The sequence below is a fragment of the Scyliorhinus canicula genome, chromosome 10 (assembly GCF_902713615.1).
Source record: "Scyliorhinus canicula chromosome 10, sScyCan1.1, whole genome shotgun sequence".
Taxonomy (NCBI): domain Eukaryota; kingdom Metazoa; phylum Chordata; class Chondrichthyes; order Carcharhiniformes; family Scyliorhinidae; genus Scyliorhinus; species Scyliorhinus canicula.
Window position 1 is genome coordinate 25015483 of NC_052155.1, and position 21633 is coordinate 25037115.

The 21633-nt window shown below is 56.3% G+C and overlaps 1 protein-coding gene across 1 annotated transcript in view; it reads left to right on the forward strand.

Annotated features, from left to right (window-relative positions):
* Nucleotides 1-21633, forward strand: part of lama1 (laminin, alpha 1) — a 422130-nt gene that overhangs the window by 210634 nt on the left and 189863 nt on the right. The window contains exons 20-21 of the mRNA XM_038808722.1: nt 15671-15777; nt 19735-19915. Of these exons, the coding sequence (XP_038664650.1) occupies nt 15671-15777; nt 19735-19915 (288 nt within the window). The remainder of the gene's footprint in view (nt 1-15670; nt 15778-19734; nt 19916-21633) is intronic.

Genomic DNA, 21633 nt, shown 5'->3' on the forward strand with positions numbered 1-21633 from the left:
TGTCATTGGGGGCAGGGCTTAGTGTCATTGGGGGCAGGGCTCAGTGTCATTGGGTGTGGGGCTCAGTGTCATTGGGGGCAGGGCTCAGTGTCATTGGGGGCAGGGCTTAGTGTCATTGGGGGCAGGGCTCAATGTCATTAGGGGCAGGGCTTACTGTCATTGGGGTCAGGGCTCAGTGTCATTGGGGGCAGGGCTCAGTGTCATTGGGGGCAGGGCTCAGTGTCATTGGGGGCAGGGCTTAGTGTCATTGGGGGCAGGGCTCGGTGTCATTGGGGGCAGGGCTCGGTGTCATTGGGGGCAGGGCTTGCTCCCATCGGTGCTCTGTGTCATTGGGAGCGGGGTTCTGTGTAATTGGGGGCAGGGCCCGGTGTCATTGGGGGCAGGGCCCGGTGTCATTGGGGGCAGGGCCCGGTGTCATTGCGGCAGGGATTGGTGTCATTGGGGTTGGGGCTTGTTGCCATTGGGTTGGGGTTCGGTGACATTGGGGGTGGGGCTCGGTGCCATTGGGGGCAGGGCCCGGTGTCATTGCGGCAGGGATTGGTGCCATTGGGGTGGGGCTCGGTGTCATTGGGGGTGAGGCTCGCTGTCATTGGTGGCAGGGCTCAGTTTCATTGGGGGCAGGGCTCAGTGTCATTGGGCCATTGGGGGCAGGGCTCAGTGTCATTGGGGGCAGGGCTCAGTGTCATTGGGGGCAGGGCTCAGTGTCATTGGGGGCAGGGCTCGGTGTCATTGGGGGCAGGGCTCGTGTCATTGGGGGCAGGGCTTAGTGTCATTGGGGGCAGGGCTTGCTGCCATCGGGGGGTGAGGCTCGGTGTCATTGGGGGTGAGGCTCAGTGTCATTGGGGGTGTGGCTCAGTGACATTGGGGTGGGGCTCAGAGTCATTTGGGGCAGGGATTGGTGTCATTGGGGCAGTGCCCGGTGTCATTGGGGGCAGTGATCGGTGTCATTGGGTGGGGGGCTCGGTGTCATTGGGGGCAGGTCCCGGTGTCATTGGGGGCAGGGATTGGTGTGATTGGGGGCAGGGCTTAGTGTCATTGGGGGCAGGGCTCAGTGTCATTGGGGGTGGGGCTCGGTGTGATTGGGGGCAGGGATTGGTGTCATTGGGGGCAGGGCCCGGTGTCATTGGGGGCAGGGATCGGTGTCATTGGGGTGGGGCTCAGAGTCATTGGGGTTAGGGATTGGTGTCATTGGGGGCAGTGCTCAGTGTCATTGGGTGTGGGGCTCGGTGTCATTGGGGTGGGGTTCGGTGTCATTGGGGGTAGGGATTGGTGTCATTGGGGGTGAGGCTCAGTGTCATTGGGGGCAGGGATCGGTGTCATTGGGGTGGGGCTCAGAGTCATTGGGGGCAGGGATTGGTGTCATTGGGGGCGGGGCTCAGTGTCATTGGGGGTGGGGCTCAGTGTCATTGGGGTGGGGCTCAGTGTCATTGGGGGCAGGGATCGGTGTCATTGGGGGCAGGGCTGATTGTCACTGGGGGCAGGGCTCGGTGTCATTGGGGGCAGGGCTCAGTGTCATTGGGGGCAGGGCTCAGTGTCATTGGGGGCAGGGCTCGGTGTCATTGGGGGCAGGGTTCGGTGTCATTGGGGGCAGGGCTCAGTGTCATTGGGGGCAGGGCCCGGTGTCATTGGGGGCAGGGCTCAGTGTCATTGGGGGCAGGGCTCGGTGTCATTGGGGGCAGCGATTGGTGTCGTTGGGGGCAGGGATCGGTGTCATTGGGGTGGGGCTCAGAGTCATTGGGGGCAGGGCTCAGTGTCATTGGGGGCAGGGCTCAGTGTCATTGGGGGCAGGGCTCAGTGTCATTGGGGGCAGGGCTCAGTGTCATTGGGTGTGGCGCTCAGTGTCATTGGGGGCAGGGCTCAGTGTCATTGGGTGTGGGGCTCAGTGTCATTGGGGGCAGGGCTCAGTGTCATTGGGTGTGGGGCTCAGTGTCATTGGGGGCAGGGCTTAGTGTCATTGGTGGCAGGGCTCAGTGTCATTGGTGGCAGGGCTCAGTGTCATTGGTGGCAGGGCTCAGTGTCATTGGGGGCAGGGCTCAGTGTCATTGGGGGCAGGGCTCAATGTCATTGGGGGCAGGGCTTACTGTCATTGGGGTCAGGGCTCAGTGTCATTGGGGGCAGGGCTCAGTGTCATTGGGGGCAGGGCTCAGTGTCATTGGGGGCAGGGCTCAGTGTCATTGGGTGTGGGGCTCAGTGTCATTGGGGGCAGGGCTCAGTGTCATTGGGGGCAGGGCTTAGTGTCATTGGGGGCAGGGCTCAATGTCATTGGGGGCAGGGCTTACTGTCATTGGGGTCAGGGCTCAGTGTCATTGGGGGCAGGGCTCAGTGTCATTGGGGGCAGGGCTCAGTGTCATTGGGGGCAGGGCTTAGTGTCATTGGGGGCAGGGCTCGGTGTCATTGGGGGCAGGGCTCGGTGTCATTGGGGGCAGGGCTTGCTCCCATCGGTGCTCTGTGTCATTGGGAGCGGGGTTCTGTGTAATTGGGGGCAGGGCCCGGTGTCATTGGGGGCAGGGCCCGGTGTCATTGGGGGCAGGGCCCGGTGTCATTGCGGCAGGGATTGGTGTCATTGGGGTTGGGGCTTGTTGCCATTGGGTTGGGGTTCGGTGACATTGGGGGTGGGGCTCGGTGCCATTGGGGGCAGGGCCCGGTGTCATTGCGGCAGGGATTGGTGCCATTGGGGTGGGGCTCGGTGTCATTGGGGGTGAGGCTCGCTGTCATTGGTGGCAGGGCTCAGTTTCATTGGGGGCAGGGCTCAGTGTCATTGGGCCATTGGGGGCAGGGCTCAGTGTCATTGGGGGCAGGGCTCAGTGTCATTGGGGGCAGGGCTCAGTGTCATTGGGGGCAGGGCTCGGTGTCATTGGGGGCAGGGCTCGTGTCATTGGGGGCAGGGCTTAGTGTCATTGGGGGCAGGGCTTGCTGCCATCGGGGGGTGAGGCTCGGTGTCATTGGGGGTGAGGCTCAGTGTCATTGGGGGTGTGGCTCAGTGACATTGGGGTGGGGCTCAGAGTCATTTGGGGCAGGGATTGGTGTCATTGGGGCAGTGCCCGGTGTCATTGGGGGCAGTGATCGGTGTCATTGGGTGGGGGGCTCGGTGTCATTGGGGGCAGGTCCCGGTGTCATTGGGGGCAGGGATTGGTGTGATTGGGGGCAGGGCTTAGTGTCATTGGGGGCAGGGCTCAGTGTCATTGGGGGTGGGGCTCGGTGTGATTGGGGGCAGGGATTGGTGTCATTGGGGGCAGGGCCCGGTGTCATTGGGGGCAGGGATCGGTGTCATTGGGGTGGGGCTCAGAGTCATTGGGGTTAGGGATTGGTGTCATTGGGGGCAGTGCTCAGTGTCATTGGGTGTGGGGCTCGGTGTCATTGGGGTGGGGTTCGGTGTCATTGGGGGTAGGGATTGGTGTCATTGGGGGTGAGGCTCAGTGTCATTGGGGGCAGGGATCGGTGTCATTGGGGTGGGGCTCAGAGTCATTGGGGGCAGGGATTGGTGTCATTGGGGGCGGGGCTCAGTGTCATTGGGTGTGGGGCTCGGTGTCATTGGGGTGGGGCTCAGAGTCATTGGGGGTAGGGATTGGTGCCATTGGGTGTGGGGCTCAGTGTCATTGGGGGCAGGGATTGGTGTCATTGGGGGGGGGGGCTTGCTGCCATTGGGGTGGGGCTCAGAGTCATTGGGGGGGGCTTGCTGCCATTGGGTGCAGGGATTGGTGTCATTGGGGGCAGGGATTGGTGTCATTGGGGGCAGGGATTGGTGTCATTGGGGTGGGGCTTGGTGCCATTGGGGTGGGGCTCAGAGTCATTGGGGGGGGCTTGCTGCCATTGGGTGCAGGGATTGGTGTCATTGGGGGCAGGGATTGGTGTCATTGGGAGTGGGGCTCGGTGTGATTGGGGGCAGGGATTGGTGTGATTGGGGGTGGGGCTCGGTGTGATTGGGGGTGGGGCTTGGTGCCATTGGGGTGGGGCTCGGTGTCATTGGGGGCATGGATCGGTGTCATTTGGGGCAGGGATTGGTGTGATTGGGGGTGGGCTCGGTGCCATTGGGGTTGGGGCTCAGTGTCATTGGGGTGGGGCTCGGTGTCATTGGGGGCAGGGATTGGTGTCATTGGGGTGGGGCTTGGTGCCATTGGGGTGGGGCTTGGTGTCATTGGGGTGGGGCTTGGTGTCAATTGGGTGGGGCTTGGTGCCATTGGGGTGGGGCTTGGTGTCATTGGGGGCAGGGATTGGTGTGATTGGGGGTGGGGCTTGGTGTGATTGGGGGTGGGGCTCGGTGTTATTGGGGGCAGGGCCCGGTGTCATTGGGGGCAGGGCTCGGTGTCATTGGGGGTGGGGCTTGGTGCCATTGGGGGTGGGGCCCGGTGTCATTGGGGGCAGGGATTGGTGTCATTGGGGGCAGGGATTGGTGTAATTGGGGTGGGGCTTGGTGCCATTGGGGTGGGGCTCAGAGTCATTGGGGGGGGCTTGCTGCCATTGGGGGCAGGGATTGGTATCATTGGGGGCATGGATTGGTGTCATTGGGGGCAGGGATTGGTGTCATTGGGAGTGGGGCTCGGTGTGATTGGGAGTGAGGCTCAGTGTCATTGGGGGCAGGGATTGGTGTGATTGGGGGTGGGGCTCGGTGTGATTGGGGGTGGGGCTTCGTGCCATTGGGGTGGGGCTCAGTGTCATTGGGGGCAGGGATTGGTGTCATTGGGAGTGGGGCTCGGTGTGATTGGGAGTGAGGCTCAGTGTCATTGGGAGTGGGGCTCGGTGTCATTGGGAGTGGGGCTCGGTGTCATTGGGGGCAGGGATTGGTGTGATTGGGGGTGGGGCTCGGTGTGATTGGGGGTGGGGCTTGGTGCCATTGGGGTGGGGCTCGGTGTCATTGGGGGCAGGGATTGGTGTTATTGGGGGCAGGGCCCGGTGTCATTGGGGGCAGGACTCGGTGTCATTGGGTGGGGGGCTCGGTGTCATTGGGGGCAGGGATCGGTGTCATTGGGGGCAGGGCTCAGTGTCATTTGGGGCAGGGCTCAGTGTCATTGGGGTGGGGCTCGGTGTCATTGGGGGCAGGGATTGGTGTCATTGGGGGTGGGGCTCGGTGCCATTGGGGTTGGGGCTCAGTGTCATTGGGGGCAGGGATTGGTGTCATTGGGGTGGGGCTTGGTGCCATTGGGGTGGGGCTTGGTGTCATTGGGGGCAGGGATTGGTGTGATTGGGGGTGGGGCTTGGTGTGATTGGGGGTGGGGCTCGGTGTCATTGGGGTGGGGCTCGGTGTCATTGGGGGCGGGGATTGGTGTCATTGGGGGCAGGGATTGGTGTCATTGGGGGTGAGGCTCGGTGCCATTGGGGTTGGGGCTCAGTGTCATTGGGGGCAGGGCTCGGTGTCACTGGGGGCAGGGCCCGGTGTCATTGGGGGCAGGGATTGCTGTCATTGGGGGCAGGGATTGGTGTCATTGGGGGCAGGGCTCAGTGTCATTGGGGGTGGGGCTCGGTGTGATTGGGGGCAGGGCTCAGTGTCATTGGGGGTGGGGCTTGGTGTCACTGGGGGCAGGGCCCGGTGTCATTGGGGGCAGGGCTTGGTGTCATTGGGGGCAGGGATTGGTGCCATTGGGGTGGGGCTCGGTGTCATTGGGGGCAGGGATTGGTGCCATTGGGGGCAGGGATTGGTGTCATTGGGGGTGGGGCTTGGTGCCATTGGGGTGGGGCTCAGTGTCATTGGGGGCAGGGCTCGGTGTCATTGGGGGCAGGGCTCGTGTCATTGGGGGCAGGGCTTAGTGTTATTGGGGGCAGGGCTTGCTGCCATCGGGGGTGAGGCGCGCTGTCATTGGGGGCAGGGCTCAGTGTCATTGGGGTGGGGCTCGGTGTCATTGGGGGCAGGGATTGGTGTCATTGGGGGTGGGGCTCGGTGCCATTGGGGTTGGGGCTCAGTGTCATTGGGGGCAGGGATTGGTGTCATTGGGGTGGGGCTTGGTGCCATTGGGGTGGGGCTTGGTGTCATTGGGGTGGGGCTTGGTGTCATTGGGGGCAGGGATTGGTGTGATTGGGGGTGGGGCTTGGTGTGATTGGGGGTGGGGCTCGGTGTCATTGGGGTGGGGCTCGGTGTCATTGGGGGCGGGGATTGGTGTCATTGGGGGCAGGGCCCGGTGTCATTGGGGGCAGGGATTGGTGTCATTGGGGGTGGGGCTCGGTGTCATTGGGGTGGGGCTCAGAGTCATTGGGGGTGGGGCTCGGTGTCATTGGGGTGGGGCTCAGAGTCATTGGGGGCAGGGCCCGGTGTCATTGGGGGCAGGGATTGGTGTCATTGGGGGCAGGGATTGGTGTCATTGGGGGTGAGGCTCGGTGCCATTGGGGTTGGGGCTCAGTGTCATTGGGGGCAGGGCTCGGTGTCACTGGGGGCAGGGCCCGGTGTCATTGGGGGCAGGGATTGGTGTCATTGGGGGCAGGGATTGGTGTCATTGGGGGCAGGGCTCAGTGTCATTGGGGGTGGGGCTTGGTGTGATTGGGGGCAGGGCTCAGTGTCATTGGGGGTGGGGCTTGGTGTCACTGGGGGCAGGGCCCGGTGTCATTGGGGGCAGGGCTTGGTGTCATTGGGGGCAGGGATTGGTGTCATTGGGGGAGGGGCTCGGTGTGATTGGGGGTGGGGCTTGGTGCCATTGGGGTTGGGGCTTGGTGCCATTGGGGGCAGGGATTGGTGTCATTGGGGGCAGGGATTGGTGCCATTGGGGTGGGGCTCGGTGTCATTGGGGGTGGGGCTTGGTGCCATTGGGGTGGGGCTCAGAGTCATTGGGGGTGAGGCTCGGTGTCATTGGTGGCAGGGCTCAGTTTCATTGGGGGCAGGGCTCGGTGTCATTGGGGGCAGGGCTCGTGTCATTGGGGGCAGGGCTTAGTGTTATTGGGGGCAGGGCTTGCTGCCATCGGGGGTGAGGCTCGGTGTCATTGGGGGTGAGGCTCAGTGTCATTGGGGTGGGGCTCAGAGTCATTTGGGGCAGGGATTGGTGTCATTGGGGCAGTGCCCGGTGTCATTGGGGGCAGTGATCGGTGTCATTGGGTGGGGGGCTCGGTGCCATTGGGGGCAGGTCCCGGTGTCATTGGGGGCAGGGATTGGTGTGATTGGGGGTGGGGCTCGGTGTGATTGGGGGCAGGGATTGGTGTCATTGGGGGCAGGGCTTAGTGTCATTGGGGGCAGGGCTCAGTGTCATTGGGGGCAGGGCCCGGTGTCATTGGGGGCAGGGCTCAGTGTCATTGGGGGCAGGGCCCGGTGTCATTGGGGGCAGGGCTCGGTGTCATTGGGGGCAGGGCTCAGTGTCATTGGGGGCAGGGCCCGGTGTCATTGGGGGCAGGGATTGGTGTCAATGGGGGCGGGGCTTGGTGTCATTGGGGGCGGGGCTTGGTGTCATTGGGGGCAGGGCTCAGTGTCATTGGGGGCAGGGCCCGGTGTCATTGGGGGCAGGGCTCGGTGTCATTGGGTGGGGGGCTCGGTGTCATTGGGGGCAGGGATCGGTGTCATTGGGGGCAGGGCTGATTGTCATTGGGGGTGAGGCTCGGTGTCATTGGGGGCAGGGATTGGTGTCATTGGGGGCAGGGCCCGGTGTCATTGGGGGCAGGGCCCGGTGTCATTGGGGGCAGGGCCCGGTGTCATGGGGGCAGGGATTGGTGTCGTTGGGGGCAGGGCCCGGTGTCATGGGGGCAGGGATTGGTGTCGTTGGGGGCAGGGCCCGGTGTCATTGGGGGCAGGGCTCAGTTTCATTGGGGGCAGGGCTCAGTGTCATTGGGGGCAGGGCTCAGTGCCATTGGGGGCAGGGCTTGGTGTCATTGGGGGCAGGGCTTGGTGTCATTGGGGGTGGGGCTTGGTGTCATTGGGGGCAGGGCTCGGTGTCATTGGGGGCAGGGCTTGGTGTCATTGGGGGCAGGGCTTGGTGTCATTGGGGGCAGGGATTGGTGTCATTGGGGGCAGGGCTCGGTGTCATTGGGGGCAGGGCTCGGTGTCATTGGGGGCAGGGCTCAGTGTCATTGGGGGCAGGGCTCAGTGTCATTGGGGGCAGGGATTGGTGTCATTGGGTGTGGGGCTCAGTGTCATTGGGGGCAGGGCTTGGTGTCTTTGGGGGCAGGGATTGGTGCCATTGGGGTGGGGCTCGGTGTCATTGGGTGTGGGGCCCGGTGTCATTGGGTGTGGGGCTCAGTGTCATTGGGGGCAGGGCTCAGTGTCATTGGGGGCAGGGCTGAGTGTCATTGGGGGCGGGGCTTGGTGTCATTGGGGGTGGGGCTCAGTGTCATTGGGGGCAGGGATTGGTGTCATTGGGGGCAGGGCTCAGTGTCATTGGGGGCAGGGCTCAGTGTCATGGGGGCAGGGATTGGTGTCATTGGGGGCAGGGCTCAGTGTCATTGGGGGCAGGGCTCAGTGTCATTGGGGGCAGGGCTCAATGTCATTGGGGGCAGGGCTCAGTGTCATTGGGGGCAGGGCTCAGTGTCATTGGGGGCAGGGCTCAGTGTCATGGGGGCAGGGATTGGTGTCATTGGGGGCAGGGCTCAGTGTCATTGGGGGCAGGGCTCAATGTCATTGGGGGCAGGGCTCAGTGTCATTGGGGGCAGGGCTCAGTGTCATTGGGGGTGGGGCTCGGTGCCATTGGGGGTGGGGCTCAGTGTCATTGGGGGCAGGGCTTACTGTCATTGGGGTCAGGGCTCAGTGTCATTGGGGGCAGGGCTCAGTGTCATTGGGGGCAGGGCTCAGTGTCATTGGGGCAGGGCTTAGTGTCATTGGGGGCAGGGCTCAGTGTCATTGGGGGCAGGGTTCGGTGCCATTTGGGGGCAGGGCTCGGTGTCATTGGGGGCAGGGCTCGGTGTCATTGGGGGCAGGGCTCAGTGTCATTGGGGGCAGGGCTCGGTGTCATTGGGGGCAGGGCTTGCTCCCATCGGTGGTGAAGCGCTGTGTCATTGGGAGCGGGGTTCAGTGTAATTGGGGGCAGGGCCCGGTGTCATTGGGGGCAGGGCCCGGTGTCATTGGGGGCAGGGCCCGGTGTCATTGCGGCAGGGATTGGTGTCATTGGGGTTGGGGCTTGTTGCCATTGGGTTGGGGTTCGGTGACATTGGGGGTGGGGCTCGGTGTCATTGGGGGCAGGGCTCGGTGTCATTGGGGGCAGGGCTTGCTCCCATCGGTGGTGAAGCTCTGTGTCATTGGGAGCGGGGTTCAGTGTAATTGGGGGCAGGGCCCGGTGTCACTGGGGGCAGGGCCCGGTGTCATTGCGGCAGGGATTGGTGTCATTGGGGTTGGGGCTTGTTGCCATTGGGTTGGGGTTCGGTGACATTGGGGGTGGGGCTCGGTGTCATTGGGGGCAGGGCCCGGTGTCATTGGGGCAAGGCTCAGTGCCATTGGGGGCAGGGCCCGGTGTCATTGCGGCAGGGATTGGTGTCATTGGGGTTGGGGCTTGTTGCCATTGGGGGTGGGGCTTGGTGACATTGGGGGTGGGGCTCACTGTTATTGGGGGTGGAGCTTGGTGACATTGGGGGTGGGGCTTGGTGATATTGGGGGTGGGGCTTGGTGACAATGGGGGTGGGGCTCGGTGTCATTGGGGGTGGGGCCCAGTGTTATTGGCGGTGGGGCTCAGTGTCATTGGGGGTGGGGCTTGACATCAATGGGGGTGGGGCTCGATGTCATTGGGGGTAGGGCTCAGGTCAGTGTCATTGGGGGCAGGGCTCAGTGTCATTGGGGATGGGGCTGTGTCATTGGGGGTGGGGCTCGATGTCATTGAGGGTGGGGCTCGGTGTCATGGGGGTGTGGCTCAGTGTCACTGGGGGTGGGGCCTGATGTCCTTAGGGGTGGGGCATGATGTCATTGGGGTCAGGCCACCACATCACCAGGAAGTGAGGTTTGACAAGGGGCCCTCACAAAGAGAGAGTAGGATCCCCAAAAGTGTAATTCAGCCTCTGCTGGGAAGTCTGGGACGTTACTGCTGTCAGGTTGGCAAAACGCTGGCTATGGACGTGGAAGCCAGGGGCAACAAGGCGGGGGCTATCACAGGTGGTGGGGGCATCTTTGGAAAATACTACAGTGGGCACATGGTGCCCGGGCAGATGCCCCCCCCCCCCCCCCCCCCCGGCCAAACACAGACACAAGGCTGTCCAATTATACCTGCTGGCCTTGACAGTTGCGTAGGCCTTCCCAACCATGGGAAAAATCTCAGTGGGGTTAGGAGGGGTCACTCATTGGTAAAATATCCGTGTAAGGCTGGAGTGGGAAGGCAACGGGAATGCAGCTGCTATCAAAGTGTCCAATTTAAGAAACTGCCTGCCATCCAACTCCTGGGAGGGATAAAATGTTTTGACTCATTTGCCTGAATACCTGATATATACATATATATAAAAAATATATATAGTCATGTCCCATTGCAACCTACAACTTTCCCAAAGTTTAAACAAAAGCTGTGCCGACAACTCAGGTGCGTTTAACAAATATCAATCAAGTTGCTCTGACCAGGACCTTTGCCCTGTCAACGATTTGTTTCAAATACCTTTCAGCTGAACTTGGAAAGACGAGAGCTCAGGAGAGGAGCAAATGAAAGGGAGAGGCCTGTGCTGGGCAGGAGAGGAGCAAATGAAAGGAAGAGGCCTGTGCTGGGCAGGAGGGGAGCAAATGAAAGGGAGAGGCCTGTGCTGGGCAGGAGGGGAGCAAATGAAAGGGAGAGGCCTGTGCTGGGCAGGAGGGGAGCAAATGAAAGGGAGAGGCCTGTGCTGGGCAGGAGAGGAGCAAATGAAAGGGAGAGGCCTGTGCTGGGCAGGAGGGGAGCAAATGAAAGGGAGAGGCCTGTGCTAGGCAGGAGAGGAGCAAATGAAAGGGAGAGGCCTGTGCTGGGCAGGAGGGGAGCAAATGAAAGGGAGAGGCCTGTGCTGGGCAGGAGAGGAGCAAATGAAAGGGAGAGGCCTGTGCTGGGCAGGAGGGGAGCAAATGAAAGGGAGAGGCCTGTGCTAGGCAGGAGAGGAGCAAATGAAAGGGAGAGGCCTGTGCTGGGCAGGAGGGGAGCAAATGAAAGGGAGAGGCCTGTGCTGGGCAGGAGAGGAGCAAATGAAAGGGAGAGGCCTGTGCTAGGCTGGAGGGCAGGAGCAATTCCACGACAAAAACTCATTATGGTCCAGGGTAAACAGGGCGGTTAATGGGACAAGTGAGAAATAAAAGGCTGGTTTCGACTTGATGCCTGGCTAGAAGGCAGTCAACATATACAGAGAAGGCATTCACTGACTAATGAAAGATAGGGCAGGGAGGCATCCTTAGCCAATGCCCCAACCAGTGAAGGCAAGCATGCCGTATGCCTTCTTGACTCTCTTCTCCACCTGCATTGCCACTTTTAGTGACTTGGACATGTACACCCAAATCCCTCTGCCTGTCAATATGCTTAAGGTTTCTGCCATTTACTGTATATTTGCCACCTATTAGACCTTACAAAATGCATTCCCTCACATTTGTCCGAATTAAACTCCATCTGCCATTTCGCCGCCCAGTCTCCAACCGATCTACATCCGGCTGTATCCTCTGACATTCCACATCACTATCCACAATTCCACTAACCTTTGTGTCGTCCGCAAACTTACTAATCAGACCAGTTACATTTTCCTCCAAATCATTTATATATACTAAAAACAGCAAAGGTTTCAGCACGGATCCCTGTGGAACACCACTAGTCACACCCCTCTAATCACAAAAGCACCCATCCACTGCTACCCTCAGTCTTCCATAACCGAGCCAGTTCTATATCAGAGATATTGTTCAGGGGCGATACTCAGTTGGGGCCATGTCTGCCTGTTCAAGTGCACGAAGATTCCCATCGCACTTTCGAAAGACTTGAACACAGTCCCTCTGCCCAACAAATCCAAATTTTAACAATCCATCTCCCCAACACCAAACCAGATTACTGCGAACGGTCTGTCTCCCAACACCAAAACAGATTACTGCTGACGGTCTGTCCAACATCAAAACCAGATTACTGCTGACGGTCTGTCTCCCAACACCAAACCAGATTACTGCTAACAGTCTGTCTGTCCAACACCAAAACCAGATTAGTGCTGTCATGTGAGAGTACCTTTAAGAAATGAATGTTTAAGCAATGTACCTTTAAGAAAATAGTGATAGAGAATGGGTGGAGCTGAGCTCAGTTCGGTCATTTTGAGGTTAGTTCTGAGTTTTAGTTTCAGTTTAAAGAAAGCTTGGGTATGGCTGTGAGCTGCATTGCTGGTGATCTCTGCCACGAAGGACCATCTCTTAATCCTTTGGTGAAATCGGAATTGTAAAAAGGTCTCAGTATTGAATATAAATCTAATGTGCTTCTGTTTGAAGGATTCGTTAAGTCTTTTGGATGTGTAAAGGAACAGTTTGCAGGATTAGGTAGTGTTGTATTATTTTCGGGGTTATCTTTGAAGTAAGGAGTGTTAAGAGATCCAATGTTTATTTAAAAGGTTAATTTGAGTTCATGGGATAAACATTGTGTTTTGTTTTAAAAACCACGTGTCCATAATTGTAATACTACACCTGGGGAACAAACCGTGTGCTTCAAAAGCAACAATCCATTAAAGGTGGGGGTTGGTTGAACTCCATGATACATTTTGGGGTTCTGAAAACACCTCTCCCATAACACTGCTAACAGTCTGTCCCCCAACACCAAAACCTTTAGAATTCAGGGATTTACAAGTTAAACTACGGGATTATGGGTATAGGGTGGAGTGGATCGGTGCAGTCTCGATGGGCCAAAAGGCCTCCCTCTGCACTGTCGGGATTCCATATGGATGGACATTATAAAACAAAGTATCTCGTAAAGGCACATGAGGAGATAGTACCGTCAGCATTGTGTTACTCGGCACTGTAACAACCCAAATTCTCTGGTGTGATTTATGTTTAAAGATGGTCGCTTGCAGTGTTCAGATAATTCATTCTTCAAAAGAAATCAAATAATACTAATAGTGGATTGTAAATTCACAGAAGTTATTCTTAGGTTTACATTGAAGTTGTTAAATTATTGGATAGGTTTTGGTTATTGTATCTGAGAAAAGCCATACTGACTGGGAGCAAGTGTCAGTCAAACTGACAGATCGATTTTTTTTTTACAGAGCTGGTCTGAGAGTTGTGGTGGTTTGACTGTGAGGCCCTGCAGTGCTAGGCTCTTGGATATCTTGCTGATTCCCCACCCCCCTTTCCTCCACCCTGAGAGACAGCAGCACCTTTGTCCAAAGCAATGTAACTCCCCTTTAGTTGTCATTTTTGATTAACCGGTTCCGGCCATTCTCGCAGCATCCTGGATAATAAATATTTTGCTGCACATGTGAGACTGCAACAAATTCAGCAGTGGTTGAAAATGCAAGAGCGCCCAGTATAGAAAACAATGTAGAATGCTTGCACCAGGAGCCCGAATAAATAATCCAGCAAGCAGTGTAAATTCTTCATGACCAGGTGATCGAGTCCTGGCGGAGAATCCCACATTCCCTTTAATGTTGTTTAGCGGTCCGGTGTGATTAAGACAGGTCATTGGCTGGAGTGGACATTTGCAACATGGCAACAGTGACTTCGATTCAGCAACGCACCGTCATTTGTGTCACCATCTTGCTGCCCTGTGTCCTGCCCGTGGCAATTATGGGTGCCGCAGTGGTTAGCACTGCTGCCTCACAGCACCAGGGACCCGGGTTTAATTACGGCCTCGGGTGACTGTCCGTGTGGGGTTTGCTCCTTCTCCCCGTGTCTGTGTGGGTTTCCTCCGGGTGCCCCGGATTCCTCCTACAGTCCGAAGAAGTGCAGGTTGTGTGGATTGGCCATGCTAAATTGTCCCTTAAGAGTCCAAAGATGCACCGGTTAAGTGGGTTTACGGGCATAAGATCGGGGAGTGGGCCAAGTTAGGGTGCTCTTTCGGTGCAGACTCAATGGGCTGAATGGCAACCTTCCGCATTGCAGGAATTCTGTTGACCATGGGCGAGCAAATGCTGTTACCAAGATGGAATCCTGTGCCCTTCCTATCAGTGGCCCACGTGTGTGCAGCCCAGATCCATTCTTAGGGGCTTAGTTGGCCACCAAGTACCTCAGTGGATTGACACCAGGTGACCTAACAAACCCGTCATGCCAGAGCAACCATAGCACCCTAGATTTGGGATGTTCACTGTTGTGTGTGAGTGAAAATACTGCGGATGCTGTGAAACTGAAATAAAACCTGAAAATGCTGGGAATGTCCCCAGCAGGTCCAGCCGTATCTGCAGAGGTGATGCTTCGGGTCGACCACCTTTCACCTGTTTTCATTTCCACAATTCTTTTTTTTAAAATAATTTTTATTGAAAAATTTTGAATTTATACAACAATAACGCACCATAGTAAAATACCAAAAATAACAATAATATTAACAATCATAAACATTCGCCCCACCCCCATGCACAACACAGCATTTTAACAACAACGCAAATTAACACAATATAAAGTTACAGAATAGAAACTACAATAAGGAACACCCGCCACCCCCTTCCAGAATTCTTCCAGTGCCGGGCATGCCCAGAACATATGGGCGTGGTTCGCAGGACTCCCCGAACATCTGGTGCACCTGTCCTCACCCCCGAAGAACCTACTCATTCTAGTCCCGGACATGTGGGCCCGGTGCAGCACCTTAAATTGGATGAGACTAAGCCTCGCACATGAGGAGGAAGAGTTGACTCTCTCCAAGGCATCTGCCAAGTCCCGTCCTCTATCTGTCCCCGAGTTCCTCCTCCCATTTAGCCTTCAGCTCCTCCACTGACGACTCCTCCAACTCCTGCATTACCTTATAGATGTCAGACACCTTCCCCTCTCCGACCCATACCCCCGAAAGCACTCTGTCCATCGTCCCCTGCGAGGGCAGCAAAGGGAATCCCTCTACCTGTCGCCTAGTAAACGCCTTTACCTGCAAGTATCTGAACATGTTCCCTTGGGGAAGGCCAAATTTTTGCCCGCCCTTTGCCACCCCCTAAATCCCCCATCCTTGTTCCCCGGGATGAACCGATGGTTGCCACCCAGTGGAGCCTCCATCGACCCCCCTGTTTCCCCCCTATGCCGCCTCCACTGTCCCCAGATTCTTAGGGTCGCCGCCACCACCGGGCTCGTGGTAAACCTCTTAGGGGAGAGCGGCAACGGTGCCGTTACCATGGCATTCATTTCCACAATTCTTGATGAGAGCGGATTAGTTATTGTGAGAGTTGAAAAGTGCCGAGGTTATTCCTTGTTCGGCGTGTGTACTTGTCCTCACCGCCGGGAGGCATAATCTGCGGCCAGTTGTACATGATCAGTGGGAATCTGAGTGAAATAAAAGAAGCTGCAAAATAGCCGGCACTTTCATCAGATTGGAAGATTGAAAGATAAACCATTATACTGACTCTAATTGAAATACTAAAAGGCCAATCTCACCCGCTCTCGAGGTGCCCAGCATCTTGTGAGGGGAGTAATGGTTATTTGACAACTATTTTGTAGAAGCCTGTTGACTGAACAGAAAACCAGCTGCCTGTTAGCCTTGTATATTTGCTGGGATTTATCGGTATAAAATTAGATTTAACCATGGGCAGGAGCAGGGTTCTGTCAGCGTCCTCATTCGAACGGCCTGTTAACGTGTAGTGCCATCTACAGGCAAAGGGAAGATGCTGCACGGAGAGCCACATTGTGTCCCCTTGCCTTGGCTCAGCACCTGGTTCATCTGCTGTTCTATCTTTTGTATTTCAGCTTGTGACTGCAATGTGAACGGCTCCTTCAGTGAGGCATGTGAGCATCAGACTGGCCATTGCCACTGCAAGTCCAATGTGCTGGGGCGCATGTGTGACCAGTGTTTGGTATGTATTCATGGTTCCTGGCAACTTGTTAAAGAGTCAGTCTCGGTTCACCCCAGAGGCTCATACAAAGGTCTTTAATAAGACAGAGGTTTGGTTATAAAGGTCAGCAAAGTACTTTCTGTATATTTGTAATGTCATGGCGTCTAAGCAATTAGTCGGAAGCGACAAGTTTCATGCTGAGTGATCTCGAAATGTTGCAGGGCGGCACAGTGCGAGTTTAAAGCCAAAGGCAAGCCTGGACGCAGGATAATATATTTATTGCTTAAATAAAAGCCAGGCACCTAAACCTTTACATCACAACAGGAAAATCCAATTCACGTTACACTTCGCAACCTGCAGTTACAGCTGAGCCATCCTTAACACTGTCCTGAGGTTTGCAATGTATTTTTTATTTTAAATTCTAATCATGGAACTGATGGGAGACATTTTGACTTGCCTTCAGGCAGCCCAAGTGTGGCCAATCAGACATGGTGGTGGAAGGCTTTTTTATTCAAGTATTCAAATAGAGAAAAATAACCAATAGATTCCTCCGAGGGATTCTGTGGTTGTAACTTTGGGTGCGATTCTTCGGAAAGATTTCTAAGTGTGGCAGCGAGGATCCCGGTGGATGAGCACAAGAGCGGCCTGTGGCGCCTGAGACGAAGTGGACCCGGCCACCAGCTCGGGAAGCGTCACCAGGAGAACTGACATCCAGTGAATCAAGAAAGCCACTGTCCTACACCGGGCAGCACGGGTGAGTTGAACCCCTCGCAACCTCCCCTCCCCCACTCCCCAGACTTTTTCGCCCCCCAACCCTCCCTTCACCCCCCTCCCTTCAATCACCCCCCCACCCCTTCCTTCACCCCCCCCCCCCCCCCCCCCCTCTCTGTCTCCGCATGAAAAGCTCTCCCACAATCGCCGGGATAGGGCCCAGACTGACCAGCGGAGGGGTGCTGGACATAAGAATCCACACCTCCTTCGAGGAGCGCGCCCTGGGTATGATTGAGGTGGCCGAGGGCAGAGCGGTCACCAATGTGGACGTTGTTGCATGCTGCAGAGGTGAGGATTCACTGGGCCACACCTGGAGGACCTGTCACACATGAGCTGTTATTGCTGTCCAGACTGACCCATCCCCCCACTGGCCACATGTTCATTCCCCCACAGGTTCTCCAGCCAGCAGGGCCGGCCCATCCGGGGCGACCCCCTCCCCTGCCTCCCATGAGCCCACCTTGGAGGAGAGCTCCGAGGATACCACGATTGATACGTCACTGCTGTCATCCCCACCCTCCACCCGCACAGATACACACACCTCGGTGGGCAACGTTAGTGGTCAGTCTTCTTGGGCACAATCTGGTGAGCACCACACTGCTGCTTATGTACATCAGGTGGAGGCAGTAACACCCAGGCGAGACAGCAGTCGGAGTGCTGCTGAATCCCAGCTGGGTCCCAGCCAGATGCTGAGCCAATGGAACATGCTAACCCGGAGCTGATGGAGACATTAGGGAGCTGCTGGGATATTCAGAGGGAGATATCAGCAAGACTCCAACAGGTCCTCCAACTGACTGGAGGAGTCACAGAGTCCCAGGAGATGTTGCTGGCAATGCGTAGCACTAAGGCTAACGCTGCTAGGGTGGCGACTGCCGTGGAGAGCCTGGTGCACAATGTTGGCAGCATGAGTGAAGGTGCCCAAGGCATCGTGCTGTCGGCTACGGCTGAGAGTCTCGGCAGAATGTCCGACTCACTGAGGATGTGACTCAGACTGGGGCATCGAAGACCACGAGACATGGCACGCAGCTGGCTGCCTACACCTCTGATGTGCACCTGGGGACACACCTAGATGGAGCAATAGAGCAAGGAAGGCTAATCATCTTGAGGATCACTGAGGGCATCGGGGGAGGGGGGAGGGGCATGGGGTGGGTAGGTCAGAAATGAGGGAATTTTGGGGCGGCACCATCAGCAGAGTGGGGCATTGTTGGACAGCTCTGAACCTCTGAACCCTTGGCCCATCTCTCCCGGCACACCATGTGCAGGCGATGAGTGAGTGTGAGCGAGCACTCAGCAGACAGGGGTCAGACAATAGCATAGATTGAGGCGCACTCGCACTCAGCTCTCTGTGGGTTATCATCACACCCCTGCCCTTGACAGTGACCCGCTGATGGTGCCGACACAGACCCGGCACCCTGGAATGATGGCACACACACTCTGGGAGGGTGGGGATTGTGAGAGGGGGATAGGGAAGGGAGCCATTATGGACCCGGCTACGCCCTAAGGGAAGCGGGGAGTATGAGAGCCTCCCTGACCCTCCGGGTTTGCCGAACCCTCTCCGCTGCCATCTGTCCTGTAGCCTCCGGGTGGTCCTCCGGTTCATCTCCAGATCTTCATCCAGTCCCTGCTGATTCAGCACCACCTCATCACCCTCGTTGTCCTCCTCCTCGGTGGGCAAATGTTCCTCATCCCACATCTCCATCACGTCGCCCCGCTGCAGTGCCAGGCTGAGGAGGATGCAGCAGATCACCACAAAGTGGCCGACCCTCTGGGCATTGTACTGCAGAGCACCATCAGGGCAGTCGACTGTCATTGGAACCGCATCTTGAGGAGTCTGATACACCGCTCAATGACAGCCTCGTTATATCGTGTCTCCATTTCGATCTCTGGCCTCCATAATGACGTCATTAGCCAGGTCCTCAGCGGGTACCTCTTATTCCCCAAGAGCCAGCCGCCCATCCTGGGGCGATCCACGAAGAGGCCGAGGATGTCTGATTGCTCCAGGACGTAGCTGTTGTGCACACTTCCCTGGAAGTGTGCAGACACATGCATTATCTTCATGTGCTCACACACAAGCTGGATATTCAGGGAGTGGAACCCCTTCCTCTTAATGTGGGGCACTCCCAGATGACCCCAAACACCCGCACATAACTTCACCTGGACCTGCCGCGCTCACCCACCCTCCGGCCATGGACATGTCCTTGGTGCTGGGGTCCATCCACTGGGTGATTGGATCTCGACTGCTACGTGTGTGGTGCTGCCTCTCGCAGTGTTCAAGCACAGTGTCCAGGCATCGCTGTCTGTTTGGGATGCTAGGCAATGACTCCCACATGCTACGTGACCCGCCCACCCATGGGAATCCACTTGGACTGTGCGAAGCGCTCACTTAACTACTATTGCCAATTCAGCCATAGCCTTCACCTGCACGGCCAGAGGCCTCAGCAGTCGGTGGGGGTTATGGGTGGCCGATGGGGCAGATGGGCAGGGACACGGATCCTGTGGTCCCGCTCTCGTCCATCCCACCGCCGGGGAACTCACCACGGTGGGTCACCTTCAGCATGACCAGAAAATCCCGCTGGTGGCAACTGCTGGTAAGTCCAGCTTGATGGCTTCAGTCTTTCCAAAAATAGATAAGTACTTGAAACAGAGGTAGATATGGGACCACTGGAAGAGAGGAGTAATGAGATGTGTTTTAAATTGATAACATTAGCTCCGGCACAGTTGGTGGAATGGATTTCTTGTGCAGTAATATTCTGTGGTTTTGTGGACGTTATTCATTGGGCTAACAGTGTGTGCTGGTTAATGTACACATCACGCACACTGTTCATGTTTATTATCATTTCCCCCAAATCAGCTTAGTTAGGATAGAGGGAAGCAGTGTACGTTACAGCAACATGCCAAAGAAAAATACTTCTTATTTTGTGTTGATTCACCTGGGTTTCTCAGAGTCCATTTTTAAAACATTTTCTCTTGCAATCTGTGCCGTCCAAAATAGAACATGAAAAATACTGAAAAAATGTGCTTTTACGTCAATTCAAATGGAAAGTAGCTTTAATGATCTTTACTGGGGAGGAAGTGCCAGCCTGCCTGATGCTTGCAATTCTAAGCCCGCTGATTTATTTGCCTGAAGAGCGCACATTTTTTGAGTGGATTGTTCAATTTGCTTTGGCCTCTATGCTGATGCTGAACTAACGCTTTTACTGTGCCTAACAGCATGGGTATTTTGGCTTGAGCACTGGACTGGGCTGCCTTCCCTGTAACTGCAGCCAATTGGGCTCAATCTCTGAGGACTGTAGCGATGATGGGCAGTGTCACTGTGTGCCAGGGGTGAGCGGAGAGAAGTGCGACCACTGCGCGCACGGTTTTTATGGATTCCAGGATGGTGGCTGCACACGTGAGTACACCTCGAAAATGATACTTTGTCACCGTGACTTTTCGGCCGCAACTGCATAATTTCATTTGAAAAGAAAGTAGGCTGCAGCGAGCACTGAGGTTATATCGATGTAACAGTATAGAGTATAAAACTCCACACCCACACCCTCCATAGTTAGCAGCATGGCACTCTGTACTCCGTGTCTGCTACATAGGGCAGCTTCTCACATAAAGAGAAGCCAAGTAATTGCAAGCCAATTGATCTAATTTTCTTGGCTCTTTTTTTCAATTTTGTCCCTTTCTCCTCTGTTGCCGGAGTACAATTCGCCTGCAGCTGCTTCCACTCTCATCTCTCGCAAAAGCCTCCAATTTTATTTAATGTGTGAGCCTGGTGTCAGTTAGATTGTTCCACTCTACAGCCCATCAAAGATGAGGCCAATCTTGTCCCCACTTGACACACACACACACAGGAGCTGGTACACTGGCTGACTTCTTTTTTGCACCGGGGGCATTGAGGCCCGAGGTAACACAACACAGGTTGCGCTTTCGTGCTGGCCTTGGCTCAGTTGATGTCAGTCTCCCGTCTGAGACAGAAGGCGGTGGGTTGAAAGGACTGCAGGACCTGGCGCACAGGAATCAAGGCTGACAGGGTGACACGGTGATGCAGCGGTTAGCCTCACGCCGCCGAGGCCCCGGGCCATTGTCCATGTGGAGTTTGAACATTCTTCCTGTGTCTGCGTGGGTCCCACCCCCACACCCCAAAAAGATGTGCAGCGTAGGTGGATTGGCCACGCTAAATTGCCCCTGAATTGGAAAAAAGAATAATTGGGTACTCTTAAATGTCCATTTAAAAAAAAGAAATGAAGGCTGACACTCCAGTGCAGTACAGCGGGAGTGCTGCGCTGGCAGAGGTGCTGGGCGGGAGTCTCCATTTGGTCCTCCTGCTGGGGCTGAATTACACCAGTTTTACGATCCCCTTGCGGTCGCAAAGTGTGACGCACTTCAGTGTTCCACATGCAAACTCAGGCCGCCATCTTGAGTATGTGGCACGACAGAGGTCCTGTGGACTGGCCATCCTCCTCCCGCCCCCCCACTGACTGGGTGCACTATCCTCAGTACAGAGGTGACCCTCCTCTCCCAGGGACCCTTGTAAAATGGGGAGTCCCGAGGGACTCCTGCAATATGGAGACCCCCAGGGACCCCTGTAATAGGGTGACCTCGCAGGGACTTCTATAATAGGGGGATCCTCTGCATAAAGGAATCCCCTCCACAGACTCCTCCCTCACACACAGATCGCCCCCCAAATAGGAGCCCCATCCGCAGAAAAGGGACCATGTCTGGAAGCTAGAGAGCTGTCCAGACAGGGGCAGTGGGAAGCATTATAGCCGTAATACTTACCTTGCAGCTCCACTTGTCCATTACTCAAAGGAGAGCAGCTGTGCCTGTGTCTGGTTCCCACAGATTCACTGTCTGTAAGCTTTACGTAAAAACCATCTGCAGCTTTGACCCATTCATATCCTTTCACGATTCAATGGCCTAAGTGGTGAAACCCCAATATTTGTAAACATTGACCACATCAAAGAGAGGTGAGTGCGGTGCAATCACACACTTGAGTGATTGGAATGCACTTAGTGCTTGGAATGACCGGCGTCAATTGTGATTTCTCCCCCAACGCCCGATTATCCCTCCCATCAGGGAACACGTCCCTTGACGTAGAATCACACCCGCTGTCTTTCAGAT